This window comes from Telopea speciosissima, chromosome 2 (assembly GCF_018873765.1).
Source record: "Telopea speciosissima isolate NSW1024214 ecotype Mountain lineage chromosome 2, Tspe_v1, whole genome shotgun sequence".
In the NCBI taxonomy this organism is placed as follows: domain Eukaryota; kingdom Viridiplantae; phylum Streptophyta; class Magnoliopsida; order Proteales; family Proteaceae; genus Telopea; species Telopea speciosissima.
Genome location: NC_057917.1, coordinates 8,571,740 through 8,589,976, shown reverse-complemented (window position 1 = coordinate 8,589,976; position 18,237 = coordinate 8,571,740). Strand labels below are relative to the sequence as shown.

Below are 18,237 nucleotides of genomic sequence, written 5' to 3'. Positions count from 1 at the left end.
AATACCTGTAAACCATAATACCTAACACACCCTTGGAAAGCCATCAGAGGACACTGATGTAATTAACATATCTTTAACTGATGGTCGGACGGTTTTCTTTTTGTGAGAAAAAAAAAAAAAAAACCACGAAGCATATTACTAAGAAAAGTTTATGGCTACATCTTCTCCATACTAAATAATATTACAATTATCCAAAATGGCCTTGAAGGCCAAATTCATCCTAATCGCATTGTTTAGGTCATGATTCTGATGGTCGAAAGGTGAGTCCGGACCCTCTACTTCCACCTGTCCCTACTTCCGTATGCGCCCTACACACAATGGAGCACGCAAAGACCACCTCACCCCTGCCCAAACACCTTACCCAAGCGGGGGTAAGGTGGTCTTTGCGCACCTCGTTGTATGCAGGACGCACACGAAAATAGGGGCAAGCGGAAGTAGAGGATGTCGATTCTCGAAAGGTTATGTAGTGACTCGTGAGCCTCTTGAAAGGATAATGGATTTGTTATGTAGTAATAGAAAAGTAATATAATAATTCTTTCTTTTCTTAACCTAATTTAAGCCAAAGATTACGGACTTCATAGGGGGCAGTAAAGTAATTTCAGCCGACCTTTTTTCCATTTATTTATGTCTTATAAATATTTATATCTATGTCAAGAAATGTGTGTAAATTTCTATAATTCTTTAAGATATAAATAAGTAAACATTTAACTCATGGAGGTTTTTAAGCATCCAATCAGGACTTTGCACCATGATTAAATCATGAACATTATCTACAATGAACATACCTCAATTGGGAAAAGATAAAATGAACTACATGTTGTGAAATAAATATCAAAATTCTTCATAGTTGGAAAGTTTTTAATTAGGTTATGAGATCCGTGCTTGGGGGAGGATGCCGGATATCCACTCAGGGGGCAGGGTGTCATTTCATAGCGCCTGTGTGAGAGGGCGTAGGGGCACCACCAAGGAAGATCTTTTTCCCTTTTAATTATTCCACTAATAAAGGGGAGTGTGGCCTATGTTAGCATTCACTGGGCCTATCTCTCTCCTCCCCCCAATAGAGGGCAAAGATGTCATTTCATAGGAGAGGAGAGAGATAGACACATAGCAGCGCAGGCAAAGGCCACACCCTCAGGCAGAGAATAATTTCCCTATAAATAAATATAGAATAGGAATGATGTTTTTTGTACTCGATCGTGGCCTATGCCAACGCCCTCTAAGTCTATCCTTCTCCTGGAGGAGAGTGATAGACTAGGGGGTGTTGGCTTAGACCACGCTCCCGTATAGAAAATATTTTTCCTATAGAATATTATTTGTTTTGGAAAAGTTTCTTTGAGCCGTCGAGGTATATATGATATTGTATTATTGCGCCTCATTGGTGTGCTCCCCAATGCCGCTTGTTTATGATACCTTCTCCCCATCTGTATAATATCCAAAAAAAATTGCTCTAACCAGTTATAAAATTTTAATGCAAAAGGCTGGTACACCACCAGGATACCATAAGTTAGCAGTCGTTGTGTCTATCTCTCTATTCCCCCTTTTAAATGATTCCCCTACCCCTCCTATATGATACTCTGTCTAGCGCCTCTATTGGTGTTGCCCACAAGCTTTACTTAAGGGTGTCAATTGGGATTGTTCTCAGTACTTGGGATGGGTCTATACCGATACCGGTACAAAAAGGTGCCAATCCCAGTACTGTTCCATTTAGTAAACGGGACCAAACCTAGGTCTCAGTCCCGATTATTAAAGAGATGGGACGGTACTGGTTCCTAAACGGTTCTAGGCCGAATAAAAAAAGGCGAAGAAGTTTAATGGTTTTGAGATGGTTCTATTATTTGAAAACAACTTAGAATACGAAACTAAGATAAATTTCATGGATTTACTTCTTTGAAAGGGTACTCATAGTTCTAGTACCTAATCAGTATTTCCATATTGGTAACATTGGGAATCTCGTCTCATTTATTATTCGGTACCAAAATCAGATCCCAATACCATCGCATTTATTAATGGGACGGTTTCGATTCTAGTCCCAAATTGACACCCTTAGCTTTACCACAGAGAGGTGGTGTGCCTATTCCTCTCCCAAATTTTAAACACCTTTATAGATATATGTAAAATTGGGTACATATCTACAGGTCGGACCCATGTGCATTCACACATTAAGAACCGAACCATGTAAGACCCATGGACTAGGATATATGTGGCCAACCTATTGGATCTTCGGGTCATTTAGATAAAACCAATGGACAAAGTTTTGCTCCACCCATAGAGAATGGTTCCCCCACCATCCTAGAGTTTTTTTGGTAATTGGGAGCTTTACATACATATTTGGTAGAAGGAAGGGGGGGATCGCCCTCCTAGAGTTTTTTTATGTACCAAAATATCTTCTCATTCCCGCCCCTCGGTGAATGGAATCCCATTCACCGTGGGTGGAGGGAATCTCGGTCCTAGAAAGGACCAAGTTTTCCTTCATCGATGGTGAAAATAGAATCCATTCATCCATGGGAGCCAACGCGAAATATATTTCAGGCCTCCATCAATAGGGTGAATTCCACCAAGACCCATTCATGTTTCTAAAAATTAATTAAAAACAAAATGCATAGGAAAATGAACCCGTCTGAGCTTGTTTGTTCAGATTAATTAGTGAATGTAAGAGAAATTTAAAGCATAAGAAAATGAACACTAACCAGTTGTTGGGTGCGATAATATTGATCTTTTCGCGTTGGATTGTGTCCGGCGCGGGGCAGATATACGCCAAGGTTTTTTATTCAAGGGAATCAAAAGGAAAGGTGGACCAATTGGATTGCAAATGATTGGGGCTGTGGGTCTTGTTTTACCGGACATATGTCATGATGAAAAGTCCGATGACCTATCTCCATCGTATGAAAAAAGCATCTAGGGTTCCCCACATTTTGTTAAAGGTGACACGAGGATGACTCAAAAAGAAGTGTGCCACTTGGCTTATTTTCCCATTTGAACCAACTAACCAACCTTCCTTCCTTCAGTCATTTGTCTTTCTTTTATTTAGCCCATTAAAAAATAAAAGCCCACCCAATAAGGAAACTTATCACTACCATTTATTTCCACTTGGTTCTGATCACAGCTTTATTAGTAGTGCTCTGGTAGTCTCTGGCCTCTGTGTTCTCTGCTCCCTATATCCCTTTTATTGCCCTTTTTGGCTGTACAGTTATAGCAGAACAGGAGGTCAGAAGAGTCACTATCTGACAAAAATGGAGCTTTGATAGCTCCTTCACTCTCTCTCTCTCTCTCTCTGATCATGGCCTCCAGGTTCATTAATCCTCTGAGTAATGGCAGTAGTAGAACAGAAGAATCTCCTTTCCTATAAAACCAATGAGGGTTAAAACAAACAAAGAGGGTACAGAAGATGAAATATGTGATTACCTAAATGCCCACCAAACTCAGCTTTCTTTTGTGATGTTAAAGGCACTCATAAAAAAAAGAGAAGAGAATAATGTTTCCACTTCCTGTACCTAAAATTTCAGGTCCCTTATATCCAGATTCCAGACCATTCTAGTGTTGTTCTCTACAGGTCTGTCTCATGATGGTTTTTTTCTGCCCAACATAGCCTAAAATGATGTGTTCACTATTTTTTGTGGGTGGGGTTGGTCTAGGTGTCACATGTTCGATGGTTATGGGATCATGACCTAAAATAAAATTCGAGAAAAAGAACGCTGCCCGACAGCTACCCCCTACACCCAGAAACAAGGCGCCATGAAATGACCACCTTGCCCCATGGTTGGATGCCCATGCATAGACTCCCATTGGTCCCGTGTTGGCACAGTGGCCACGCAGTCGGGGCAACGACCCCCCCCTCCCTCCCCATAAAATTGTCTTTGCCGGATAGGCATGACTGCATGAGCAAGCAACATTCTTTACTAAAACATCATCATCCAACCACATCGATAGTATCAAAGAGGGACCAAAAAAAAAGGGTTAATCCTATGATAAACCTAGATTCTCTCTAGGCATGGTGAAGAGAGAATTTCTTTATTCACTCCATCTGGGCCTTTGGTCAAATTGGAGAAGGGTATTTTGGACCATGAACAATAGGGGGTGGGAGTTAATGATAAACCTAAAATTCAATCATAGTGTCACAACATTTGGTGACAAGATTCTCTCTCTTCACCTTGGATGAAGAAAAACTTAATCCGATGCTTATATTCTATACTTAAAAAGATCTCTTGCCCAAACGCTTGTACAGAGACCATGCGAGCAAGTAGAGATTTCTTGCCCATTAAATTAAATAGATGAATAAATGCAAAAGAGTTTAAGCACCAAATAAGTCGCATGACTAATGTACTACAGCCAAACAATCATGTAATGGATCAGGACTCGAGACTGAGAACCCAACTAGTTTCCTCATACCCTCACTAGGGATGTAACTTAATTGGGCCAGGCCCAGAGATTAGTCCAATAGCGTGGCCCAAGCCCAAAAGCATACAGTTTCATTCTTCTCATATCACCTCATTCCACCTAAAAAACTTTGCCCTATATTTAACAGACTAAGTTTTCTTTCAACTATGGTGAAGAGAGAACCATTGATGATGTGACATTTACGAGGTGCCGATCGGTCGTTTCGATTGGGCTGTTTTTGGGCTAAACCAAAAACTAATTTGCTAAATTGAAGTTTGGTTTTGGTTTTGGTTCAGTTCGATCTTTTGTCAGATTGACTTAATGGGTTCTTATGAGGCTGTCATTGGTTCGGTTTCAGTTTTTCATATATATATTTTATTGGTTTTGGCAGGTCCGGTTTCCATATTTAAAAACTTTAAATTCATCTTGCATTAGGTATTGAAAGAGAGAGGAGTCCTTTGTTTATTAATGGCAAAAACACGAAACATTTAATTTCATGTTTCTATTACACTGCCTCCTTGTTAATTTGTGAAGAGGACCAAATATTCTCAACCTGATTAAAAAAAAGGCATACCCAGTGCACAAGGCTCCCGCCACTGCGGGGTTTGGGGAGGGTCATAATGTACACAGCCTTACCCCTGCTTCGCAGAGGCTGTTTCCAGAGACTTAAACCCGTCATCACTTGGTCACAATGGAGCAACCTAACCGTTGCACCAAGGTCCACCCTCAAAATTGGTCAACCTTGAATGGGATGTACTGCACTGTGAATAAATAAAACTTCCCCGGATTCAACAAGCAAAGCCAATCTAGAGATTGACTGTCATTTTATTTAGAATCCTCCATGCTGTCCTTTGTTTGAGAGAGAGAGAGAGAGAGAGAACATGGTTGTCCCAAGTGGAACTAAATATAATTTTCCAATTGTAATTAATCACCTAAATTTAGTAGGTCAAAATTAACAGAAAGGTGAGTATTAAGTATGCACATGAATCACACCATTGAAACAGACTTGGTATGCCTAGAGTTTCACCCAAAAAAGAAAAGAACAGTATTCCTAGAGGTAGGTACATACACAAATATCTACTGTTTAACAACCAAACAATTTCATTCTTCCTTTACTGTAAAATCAGGATCTGTTGGTTTTTGATATGAGCTAATAACAACAGAACTGCGATTGCGTCCACCTCTCCTGGTGCTCGCTGCTAGCCTTGACGCAAACTTAGTAACTAAACTCATGCCTGGTTGTAGCAGGGACATATCTATTTGTTCAACTGCTGGCTCATGCTCAGGTGAGTTTGCCATGCCGTCACCCATTTCCTTCCGTCTCTTAAACCTCCTCCATGCTGCTTGTATGTAACATGCAGCCCAAGTGCGCCATTGTGGTGAGTAGAACCTGAATGTGTGTCTAAGTTGCTGGCTATGGAGCCTTCGATATTGTGAAGCTACAAACTTTAAGTCATCAGCACTGAGTACAAATGTCTCAACCTCAGAAATTGCCTTAACTGTCCGTGTGGATGATGGAAGGATGACACTAGGACGTGGATCCAATGCCCATGTCAGTAGTTCCTCACCACAAAAATCACCGGGGCCAATGCGGCATGAATTGAAGAATCCAGTGCGCCCACCATCAGTAGTGTAAGAGTCTAGGTGACCTCGGATGATGAAGAGCATCTCATTGACAAGGTCACCCTCCCGCACTAGGCAAGCACCTTGTGTGCGTAGAGCAGGCTTCAGTCTATCACATATAGCATCCAACATCCGCTCATCCAGTTGATCAAACAGTGGAACCTGTTACTCATTTCATTTTCATGAAGAAAGAACACAAAATCATTCACAGTTTATAATAACATTAAGTAATTCTGTACATCTAGTGTTATAGTACTAATCAAGCAAGCTGGGCTGGACTCTTGGGTGATCCAATTTAAGCTCTCAGCAATGACTGATGAGGATGACTGACTTACTTGTCGAACAAGTTCTATGCAGAGATGTCGCTTAATGTCTCTTCTAAAGTCAAATGGGAGACCTTTGAGAAGGGTTTCTTCATCGACTCCTTGTGTTGCAATCCACCTGTATTGGCCATATCTTCGAACGCTCTGCCTCAACTCTTGTGGTAGCTGCCTGTGACGCATCCATTGCTCTGCATCACTTGCCTTGTTCCTCCACTCTTCCAATCGGGCTGAGTTTGATTGGAGGTATGTCTGTTTAACATCATGACCACACAATCATATAGATGGAAAAATACATTGATTAGACTAGAACAATGTTCTACTAGGAATTCTCACAAGAAAGGCACATTCTCAGAGTAACAAGTCCAGTTCTTCTATCATATGAACTGTGTCTTAGCTTTTGCCTTCAAGGCATGATATCTTGTAGATATTTGACAAGTAGTGTCCAATATGCATCTCAACAAATGGGATATATTTCACTAGAAATAAAAATGGAAACTCAAGAGCAGTGGATCACATTCAATCAGGCTCCTGAACCATAAAAGTCAAACTAAACACAGGGAGCAAAAGAGAAATAACTTGCTTGCATAATCAAAAAAACACTTCCATTGGTACCTCCCACCTTTCCCCAAGACAAAAAGAGTCAAAATTACTCAAGGGTGCTTGATTATCTCTAAAATGGAAGAGAGACCACAAACCAAATTGCTGAGAATAGATTGAGAAATACATGTGAATGCAGAGGCTTACTTGCATATTCCCGATGACCAATGCGAAAAGAATCATCCCAATAATTGGAACGGTCATTGCAAAAATTAATTCTCCAACGTAAGTGCTTAATGTGAGATTCTGTCCTAAAGAACTGCAAAGATTGATAGAAACAAGATTAGGTCAACTATCATTACAAGCATATCATAAATTTAACTGAAGCTAAATTTGGAAGCCAAAGTAGTAACCTACCTCAAGTTCATCAAACCCCACCACTGACAGTATAAGTATTTTGCAGTGAATGTTGAGTTGGCAACTGTAAGGTTAACTGCATGACCATATATACCAAACTCAATGAAGCCTTGGGTTGCACTTGATGTTGGAGTACATAGATTTGTGACATTGCTGGAATTGAACCAATTGACCCTACTAGGATTGTCCCTCTCATGGCAGTCAAAGAAACTATATTGACAAGATGGCATCTCAAGTCTGCAGACCTGCTTCCAACATGACTCTTGTCGCTCAATTTGTAAAAGGTAGAAGCAGGCTCCTAATACCTATTCCAATAAGAAAAATGAATGATCTAAGAGTCCTTTTAACTTGAAAAATAAATCACTTGTGATTTAGAAGCAAACTTTAGTATATGAAACAACTGTTATTATTTTACAAGATCAGTTCCAATGGAAAAAACCAGAAAGAAAAGAGCAATGGTCTTACATGGCCTGCCAATACGAAGAGCATCAGGTTATAAGCAGCTCCTGCCCATGGCGTATTTGTCACTACCCCAGCGGACTTTGCAACTTGAGATGATAATTTAAATACTAGAATTAGCCTTGGGAGGTATTGGAAGATAATGATGAAGCGAAGTGAATTCATGATCGCGGGTAGTATTGCTGGACCATTTAGATTGGGGATTATCGCCCAAATTAACACCTGGAAATGAAGATTCCATGAAGATAATCAAAGCCAAATAGGTAATTCATAAAACTTGAGAAATCAGAAACTTTTTTGAAATCTTGATCAGGTCTACAAATTCATCTAAACTCAGTCCCTCAGTGCAGCTTGCATTGCATTCTGAGTTCTTAGATATAACAGTGATGAACCAGTAAAGAGAAGGAAAATAATTGTAGCAACATACCTGTGGAAGTGGTAGTGCAACCACAAGATCAATCCAGAAGCTCTTGGCTAAGTACCTCAAGGCAATCTTTGAAGGGTCTATAACAAGCTCCCCTCTCCCAAATACACGCAAGGAAGGAGCTACATATGCTGTTCGGAATCGAACAAAAATATTTACCAAGTAAAATAAATCTGCTATTGATCGTACAATAGTGAGTGCTACTTTGAGTGGCATCCCTATAGCTACGCACAGTTCAATCGACTCAACCTCTGGTAAATAAGCGAACAGAGGGTCAATGAAAAGAGAAATTAAACATGCTCCCACAAAAATTTTATTCCATCTGCGTATCACTGGTCCTTGAGGATCCAATATCTTCTTCTTTACTCTCTCATGGTCCTCAGAAAAGACTCTGGGCAGTACTTTAGATCTGAAAGACCTCCTTGTCTTCTCAGGTACTTCCCAATCAGCTTTCTTAGAGCTTGGTTCAGGTATATGTGTCCCATCAATCTTGTATTCGAGATCAACAACTTTATTTCCTCTGGGTGTGATTTTTGTAAGTTCAAGATCATCTTGAAATCTGGAAATTTATTTGGAGAATAAAATTCAGAAACTGGTTCAATTCAGAAAACAACAGGCATATAATCAAATTATATGGGATCTACATATATGCAGAATACTATCCAATTCATAATTGCCATAAACTAACTGGAGATTCTAGTCCTAAAATGAACAAAGCAACCCAGAATTTAACAAGAAATTTGATTTATATCAATCACAGCAAGGAAGCTCCGGAGTCTGGATTGACGAACCTTACTGATCTTGAATTAGCATAAGCCATGGCGGTTCCTCAATAAGTTTCCAGGTGGGTCTTCAGACAGTGGATTTGATAGCACATTATCTTCTTCTGGTATGAAAGAAAACCAGAGCTCCACAGGGAAGGTACCCACACGATACAAAAGAACCTTCCATCATCTTTTTTTCATCAGAAACCATGTGAAGTGGGCAAAAATCTATCAACTTAGAGAAGAAGCTGTGAGAACTCTTTCCTTTAGAATCCAAAGTGAAGGTCAAACATATGGTTTTTCAAATCCTCTAAAGCTCCAAAAAGAACCAAGAATCCTGGCTTTTCCTAATCACTCGATTTGGGGCGAAGCAGAAACTGATAAAAAGCAAAACCCCCTTAATTTCAGATTTTGTATATCCTATTCATAAACAAATGAAAAAAAAAAAAAAAAGGAGACCCAAACTCTGAAACTGCAAAAGAGATAAATAGAAGCTATGTATTGATAAAGTTATGGGACTAACCCCCTTGCTCTGATTGGATTAAAGAAGAGAAGGGGCAACTTGAGATTGAACCTGCAAAGCAGAGAATCAATAGAGAGGTTGGAAAGTGGAGACTGGTAATTGTATTGAAAGAAAAACCAGAGACCCAAAAGCAGGTTTACCAAATCAAGATCAAATTGAACGACAAGAACAAGAAGGTTTCTGATGGAAGTCAATAGTTTTAAGTACAAATATTAAAAAAAAATATATAGGGTAAAATCTAGTTTCTTGACTTCTTCTTCTTATAGAGAGAGAGAGAGAGAGAGAGAGAGAGAGAGGTATAACTGTAATGCAATTTGAATGAAGAACAACTGTATAATAAAATAAACAAATCGAAGGAGCAGAAAAGACAGAATAACTTACAGGCATTGCTCTGTTCCCCAGTCCCCACCCACCCAACGAATATGGATCATCTACTCAGACTACTACTTACTCTCTCTCTCTCTGTGTGTGTGTGTGTGTACTGGGTGTAGGCGTATTTCAAGTTTCAACTCTTTTGTTAACAAAGTTCTATGCACAGATATCAAAATTAGTTTACCAAAAAGAAAAGATTTCAAAATTAATTTCCGTATTAAAAAACCATATGAACAGCTCACACGATTGTTCTCTCCATTTATGGTAAAGAATGGTATCACCCCATATGAGACCCAGATGGTTAAGGTAGAATAGAAGAGGGAAAACAAAACACCACTCGGTCGCATAGTACATGCCACCCTTTGCATCTAGATAGAGGGTTGTCAAATAACCACTACATCTTTGGTCATTTTCATCTTTCTAGGGGGTGTGGCGATCAATACGTTTTTTCTTCTAAAAGAAAATAATGAAATGGAAAAAGATAAGCATGCCACCCACTAATGATGGCATCATTGGGGTCATGGGATGAGGCATCATATATGTACGATTGTAGGAAGAACAATAGTCATTTCAAAGAGAAAAAGAGAGAGATACACACAAGGGTGGCGGCTTACCAGCCTTTTCCTGTAATTAAAAATCTCGTGAGAGGGGTGCTAATATAATGGGCGTTGTAGGAAAATGTCTCCAAGCTAACGGCACAAGAATGGTTTTTAAATTATAAAAAAATATTTACAAAATTCAAAAAAAATAGCAAAAAATAAGAAATAATATGAGGTTTTTATATTAAAATTACTGAAAAATATAAAAGTAAATTGTACATACTTCTTATTTGCTGCCCATTTACATATCTTTTCGATTTTGTTGTGCTAGACCAATATTTATTTGAAAAATATTTTTAAAAATTGTTTTTAAATATGAGAAAAATATGAGGGTTAGGGGAAAAATACTAAATAGTTATATACTTATATACTTGTGTTAGTGCTCTTAAATCTTAATTCTTAAACATTTAAAATTTTAAACTAAAAGAATTGATGTGCTTCAGTGATTAATGAATTGTCTTTTATTCATGCAACAGTAAACTAGTCTGATTATGACGAACCGTGGTAAACAACAGAGCCAGAGGCAAGAGGAGCAAAGGCAGCCGACCCAGACCCAGGGGGAGGGGAGCACACCCAGGCGCACTAGGGGTGACATTGCATGGTTGCATGGCACTCCAATTGATGGGGTCCATGGGGATAAAAGAAAATCCCAATACAACTATTGTCACATGCAGTTTTTGGGAGGTGGTGCCACTAGACTCAAACAACATCTAGCTGGGAATTCTCCTGAAGTGGTCGCATGTCATATGGTCCCTGTGGAGGTATCTAGGGCTGTCATTGATTACATGAAGGGAGGGAGTAAGAGGAAGGCTCAGAGGGAGAAGGCAAAAGTAGATCTTGAGGAAGCAGTGAGGTATACAGCGGGAGGCCAATCAAGCCATCGTGATGATGATGATGATGACAGTGATGATGTCTATGTTCTTGATGATATAGAGACTGAGCAAGAGGCTAGGGATTGGAGATGAGCACAGATGATGAGCAGAGCCAGTTATCATGAGGATCAGGAGAGAGTCGAGAGACAGAGAGTAGGTGGTAGTGGAGGAGCTAGTACCTCTAGAGCTGGTGCTAGTGGTAGTGGAGGAGCAGGTACAAGTGGAGGAGGTGGGTTGCCTAATCCCTTTAGGAGATCACAAAGTACGAGGGCAGCTCCCCCTCCGCCTCCACCACCACAAGATGACCCAGCACTTCACCAAGCACCTGGTGTTTATAGAAAGAAAGGCAACAAACAACCAAAAATCAATGGAGCATGGAAAAATCTAAAGGGGATGGTGAAGGAATCTATAGCTAAGTGGATGTTATACCATACCATCCCAGCAAACACAGCACAAGGCCCCTTTTATCAGACTATGATAGATTCCATTGCTGAGGTTGGCCCAGGGTATAAGGGGCCTACCCCATATGAGATTATGAATGTGTATTTGCTCCAACAGAAGAGAGAGCTTGAAGACTACATCAATGAAATGAGGGGGCTGTGGGAGAACTATGGGGTGACCATAATGTGTGATGGTTGGACTGGTCCTACAAGAAAGTCCATCATCAACTTTATGGTGTATTGTGATGGGAGGACAATCTTTCTGAAGTCTGTTGATGCATCCAAGGAGAAAAAGGATGTAAAGTATATCTAAAAATTACTGAAGGAAGTGGTAAAAGATGTAGGAGTGGGGAACGTTGTCCAAATTGTAACCGACAACGGAAGCAACTACAAGAGTGCCGGTGAGAGGTTGATGCAAAACAATAAGTACCGGTTGTTTTGGACTCCATGTGCTGCCCATTGTATAGACCTCATGTTGAAGGACATGGGAAAGATCAAATTGGTACAACATGTTGCGGAAAAGGCAAGGCAAATGACCAACTTTGTCTACAACCATGGGTTTGCACTAAACCTATTGAGAGAGAAGTGTGGGGGTGACTTAGTGAGGCCAGACATAACTAGATTCGCCACCAACTACATTGCACTCAAGAGTATAGAAACCAAGAAGTCTGGACTGAGATCAATGTTTGCTTCTGAAGACTGGTTCAACTGGAATGGGTCCAATACCCATGGTGGTAGGGAAGCACAAGCTACAATTTCATCAGATGACTTTTGGTCTAAGTTGCATAAAGTGGTACAACTTCTGGACCCAGTGGTCAAGGTTTTGCATATAGTTGATTCTGCTATCAAGGGACCAACCATGCTACATCTATATGCTGCCATAGACTTGATGAATGACGGTGTTTACAATGCAAATCCACGAGGTAGCAAACACTTTCTCAAAATTATCAAGGAGCGCTGAGAAAATCAACTTATGCATCCACTGCATAAGGCTGGTGAGTGTACACTCTTTGTTTTTTATGCAATTACATCTTTTAAAGTTAATTTGAAGGATATATTACTAACTAGTCAATCTGTAATGTCAATTTCAGCATATTATTTGAACCCCAAGTACCAATACAGTCATAGGCTTGGGTTGAATAATAGTCTTATTGACGCAGTCAAAGAAGTAGTTGCCAAGTTGGAGCCGAATAGTAAATTACAGGCGATATGCAACAATGAGGTGAGTCTTATAAGTTATAATTCATTTGGAATTACTCAATTCAATACTAAATAGTAACAAGTCATTACTAATTTTAAATATTTTCCAAATGATTATAGTTGAAGACTTTTAGGGATGCATTGGGAAGTTTTGGAACCGAAGCTGCATAGCAAGGCCGGACACGCAGTGATGCCGGTACTCATTAGTCATTACTTCATTAGTCATTACTCAATTCAATATCTTATTCTTTTGAAATGAAAGTGACATGTTTCTTTTGTTGTAATGCAGCTGAATGGTGGGTGTTGTATGGGGGTTCGGCAAACAATTTAATAAAAATAGCAATCAAGGTTCTCTCCCAGACATGTTCAGCATCTGGCTGTGAACGGAATTGGAGTACATTTTCTCTCATCCACTCCAAGAGGAGAAATAGATTGGGTCCTGAACGTCTCTCTGACTTAGTGTATGTGCATTATAATTTGAGGTTGAAAATGCAACACATACGCATGGGACAAGAGGGTATCAGTGAAAATATCGATCTCGCCGACATTTTCCAGGTGGAGTCAGATGATGAAGATCCTATTGTTGATTGGGTGAGGGATAGAGGTGAGCCAGTGTTAGATCAGCCTGGAGGTAGACCTGACCCCATGATCGCTGAACACATAGAAGCTGATGTGGATGACTTCATGGCTGCAGAGGGTGAGGTACATGCACGGGACGCGTCACCCATACCGTTCCAGTCTACTGGTGGTGTTGATGAGGAGGATGAAGATTGGTCTATGTCATCTGGTGGAGATGGTGGTGGTGGTCCTGGTGGAGATGGTGATGATGGAGGTGATGATGAAGGTAATGATGGAGGTGATGATGAAGGTAATGATGGACATGATGATGATGGTGATGGTGGTCAAGCATATGAGGGAACTCGAGTCCCGTTTGTGGTACAAGAGTAGCAAGAGGCAATCCGGGCCCCCACCGGCCCCACACCAGCCACACAACCCACATCGTCCACCTTGACCTACTCGAGAAAGCAGCGTAGCCAGTCCCGTCCTGGTGGTCGTGCTAGTGGTACTAGTAGGCAGGCTGAGCTTATGGACATTGATGCCCTATCTGGCTCTGTTGGTGGACTGAGTATTGGCGATAGAGACAGTAGATCGAGTGGGCATTTCCGTGCCCCATCTTTTCATGTAGACAGCAGTCCATCTCCAGCACAATCAGAGCATGGTTCATCTCATTCACATCCATGTGGCGAAGGGCATTCAGGCGTACCCTTGGGGGCGCGGCCTATATCTTCTCCATCCATTCCCGATTTTGAGTATGACTCCCACTCACAAGGATATAGTGGATCATCTTTTGTGCATGACTTCTTTTCCTACACTGGCTACCCAACCCACCAGCCGCAACCGTACAACCCGTACATGCTCCCAGAGCCGTCATATGACTCATATCATAGTGGATCAGTGGGTAGTACTTCTTCACAATTTGGTGACCTATATCCTAGGATAGGTTACTTTCAGCATGTTGATGATGCAGTTTACATGGCCACTGTGGATGACTACACTCGCTTCTTCTCCCAGACTATGACGTGGCATGCATTTGTCCTACAGTCGGAGAGCAATACACGTCGGCTCCGGCGAACCATGAGTGGGGTTGATCCTGGGCGGCGGAGTAGTTAATATTAACAAATTTGTAAACATTTGAGATGAATGATGACTAGTTGACTACTTGACTTGTAGGCTGTAGCCTTGTAGGAGACAATTGGGGATATTGACATATTGTGATTTGGAATGTTTGATATCATCTTCTTAAATCTTAACTCTTAAGTTGTTATTTGTTAACTTGTTATTGACTTGATGTCTTATGTACTTAATATTATGATTTATGACTTAACTTATGAGTCATTATGTTTCCAACTTAGTTCCAAGTCAATTTACTTGTTTAATACTTTAATGTACAATGTGTATGTATAAATGTGTAATTAACTAAGTTATACACTTATACATTAGGGTTCGACCGTACGTTGCCAATCAATGGTGCACATCCAAAACACCATTTTTGGTGACTATTTTTGCAATTTGAACATTTAAATGTGTTTATATAGCCTAAAATAGGGTTTCCATGAAGTTTCAAGCCTTAACTTGGCCTAAAACCCACCGAAATGACCTATCGAAACATACCAGAAAAAATACAATATTTCGGCCGAAATATCCGAAATTTCGAATATTTCGGTCAGCTCGAAATACCGAAACGAAACGAGTTCTCGAACTATGGTTATTAGAATAGTCAGTCTCACATCAGCCTCTATTTAATTGAGCTGGCAGTGTCTTGTAACTCAAGTAAGGTCCAAAATTGGAAGTTTCTAATTTTGAGACTTTCCAATTTTGAATCCTTGCTCTCTTTGTTTCAGTTTATAAAAGCAACTCAGGAGGGCAAGCAGCCAGTGCTTTTGATATTCAACTACTGCTACCATGCAAGTTTGCTTCTACTGAAGTTTTCCCTTGGTGTTTGATCCTTGGACAAGGAGCTAGTTTATGATCTAGCTGACTCCTTGCGGTGGGAAGCCCAGGAGGTCTCTTTCAGTTGCTGTTCTTCATCTCCTACAAGTTGTTAAGCTATTAGAAGGCTTTTCCCATCAACTGAGACTCCCTGCTGCTACTCAGACCTTCATTCTCAGGTTACTTTCTATTTTCAGCTTAACCTTCTAATTCCATTACACCCTTCCCCTGCTTAATCCAACCATCACCTTTCTCCCATCTTTTAAGCACACCTTCTCCCCTCCAAGCCCCCACTCGATCCAAGTTTCAGCTTCATCTGCCCAGCAGATTGGCTACTATTGGATTTCTCTCCAATTCTGCCCAAACTCAGTTTTCCTGGTCTTTTAGTGAAATCAGCAAAGGGGAAATGACGAGCACATTTATGTGTCAAATCTTAGGGCATAAAGCATACATTTTACCACATTGGACAGAGTTACTTTGGTGCTTTCTTGTGCTTTTCAGGTTTTAGGTGAATTCTTGTGAAAATGGAGCAAATGATGCTAAGGAGGCATTTTTAAGCTGTTTAGTGGTGTTTGGCAGTAGCCGGAAGCGCCCAGGAGTCGAGAAAATCAAGTTTGGATTGAGCACTGAAAGAATCACACCAATCAGTCAAATTTGAACGTGATTACAGTGGGCCCCTTAGCATAATTTTGAGGTGTTAATAGTATGGATGCGTAGCCCATCGAGTCAGCTTCGCAATGGCTCAAACACCACTTGATTCCGAGTTGAAACCAAGAAGTTACGGCCGTTTCCGTGGACAGGGGTTTATTTGTAATTATGGACAGTCGACCGGGGACAAAGTAAAGTGAAAGTTCAGATTCCAGGGGCCTTAGCACAATTATCAGAAGTGATCTTTCTGTCAGCCGAAAGATTCCATTTGGAAGGCTCTGGAGCAGTCCAACTTCAACTTGAGATATCTTGGGCTCCCGAATTCCAAATTGGACAAAATTTGGGTCTATTTTGGGTGATTTTTCACAAGGAATGCAATAGTGAAGCCTATATAAGCACCCCATGCTCCACGTCTTTTTGAAAGACAGAATGGGTATTCTGTTTATTCTTTTAGTGAAGTCCTAGTCATCATTCTCTCTCCTCCAACTTTCCAAGGGCACTTTTGGGATTTGACTATGGATAGATTTAATTTGGAAAATATTCTCTTATCCTTGGAAGGTTGAAAAGTTAAAGATGCGTTGATCTCATTGCTTGGAGAAGATATCTACAAAGAAAAGGAAGCACAAGAATAGAATAGGAAGTTACTTTTTGAGAAATAGAAGGTTTATGTGGCTTAGATTTTTATCTCTCTTAGTTTCTATTTTTTTCTTTTTTCTTGGGATTCAAGTAATGTAAAGGAGGAAGGATCTTAGGGAATATTTCTCCTACCTCTTCCCTCTTCTCTCTTCTCCTCTCTTCCCCCTATAAATACCTCTTGCCCTTTGGGTTGTAACTAGTTAGGTTTTTTTGTTCAGTTTTTAGTTAGTTTCTAGTTCAATTTTAATTCAGTTTTTAGTGTAATTTTTAGTTCAATTCATTAGTGAAATTTCTTCTTCTCTTTTTCTAGTTTTTAGCTTTCTAAATTCTAGTTTGATTTTATGCTTTCAATTCCATGGTTGTAATGCTTTTGATTCATGCTTTAATTTTATGTCTTCAATATGGTTGTAATAATTCTAGTTTAGTTTCAAGCTTTCTAGTCTAAGTTCCTAAGTTGATGACAAGACTTGGAGATTTAGAAGAGGAAGCCATGCAAGGTTTGTTCAAGTATCCAGGTTTTTATTCTCTAAACTCTTAAACTCGTTCTCCCTCTTTTCTATCTCATTCTCTCTTCTTCCATCTCATTCTCCTTCTTCTTCTTTTGTTTTTTTTTATGTGGTTGTGGTTTGTGGCTGCATTTTTATTCCTTCCAATTCGCATTAGTTTGTTAGTTTAGATGCTCATGTGTTAGGACGCCAATTTAATCCCTTAGATGCGTAATTTTGTTAGATGCTTGTGAGTTAGGATCCGTTAGTTTGTTAATTTAATTAGTTTAATTTACCACTTTAATTTGGTTCACTTTGCATTACTTTAAAGTGAGTAAAATAGGGTGGCGTATATCTCCTTGAGTTCGACCCGTAGTTACGATTGATCCGTACGCTTGCGGTTATTATTTTGTGCAAACAAGTTTTTGGCGCCGTTGCCGGGGAGATTATTGTCCACTTTATTTTTCTGATTTTTAAGTAGTTCGAAGTGCTTTAATTTCTTCTCTTTCCCCTCTTCTATTTTGGGAAAAAAAAAAGTTTTTGAAAATTTCATCTTGTTTCTTTTTTGTTTCAAGAGTGTGCACTCAATCTAAAGTTTTTTATATGCTCAAACCCAACCTCTTTTGGTGTCCCTCATAGGATTAAGTTACCTATGATGCTACATCTTGACTTGGTTGGGTGGATTGGCATGTGACTTATCTTTGGAGGTGACCACTTTTGATAACAAGAAAGCAACATAGTGAGCGCTTGTGTTTTTAGTGATTTTTTCTAGTCCTTTTATTTTTCTTTAAATCCAACAAAAAAAAAAAAAAAAGGGAGACCTCAATTTTGGATAGGTGGTTGGTTTATGCATGTTTGGAATAATGGGAGATACACTTCCACCTATGACTTTGGGGGAAAGGTTTAAACAGGCTAGGGCTGCCAAAAGTAGTGAGTTAGAGAACCACTTTGCACCACCCCAGTACAATTTTGTTCCCCAACCCAACTATGGGCTTTCAGGAAATTTTGATTGGTCACATCCCCAGACTATCCATATTGTGGAAGGATGCCC

The 18,237-nt window shown here is 40.0% G+C and overlaps 1 protein-coding gene across 1 annotated transcript; it reads right to left on the bottom strand.

Moving 5' to 3' along the window:
* Window positions 1–5,322: 5,322 nt before the first annotated feature.
* On the bottom strand, window positions 5,323–18,019 carry LOC122649441 (protein CNGC15b-like). Its single transcript, XM_043842607.1, has 9 exons — window positions 18,008–18,019; window positions 9,094–9,185; window positions 8,949–9,054; window positions 8,161–8,716; window positions 7,740–7,955; window positions 7,275–7,579; window positions 7,065–7,176; window positions 6,333–6,569; window positions 5,323–6,159 (listed from the first exon to the last, which is right to left on the bottom strand). Exons 3-9 carry the CDS (start codon window positions 8,975–8,977, stop codon window positions 5,476–5,478), a joined length of 2,139 nt encoding a protein of 712 aa, XP_043698542.1. The 5' UTR covers window positions 8,978–9,054; window positions 9,094–9,185; window positions 18,008–18,019; the 3' UTR covers window positions 5,323–5,475.
* Window positions 18,020–18,237: the final 218 nt, after the last annotated feature.

Excerpts from the sequence above, each read along its gene's own strand:
- LOC122649441 (XM_043842607.1), bottom strand. The coding sequence starts at position 8,977 with ATGGCTTATGCTAATTCAAGATCAGTAAG. Across the intron at positions 7,580-7,739 it reads TCTTCGTATTGGCAGGCCAT|GTATTAGGAGCCTGCTTCTA; the intron begins GTAAGACCATTG and ends TTATTGGAATAG. Across the intron at positions 6,570-7,064 it reads TGGTCATCGGGAATATGCAA|ACATACCTCCAATCAAACTC; the intron begins GTAAGCCTCTGC and ends GATGTTAAACAG.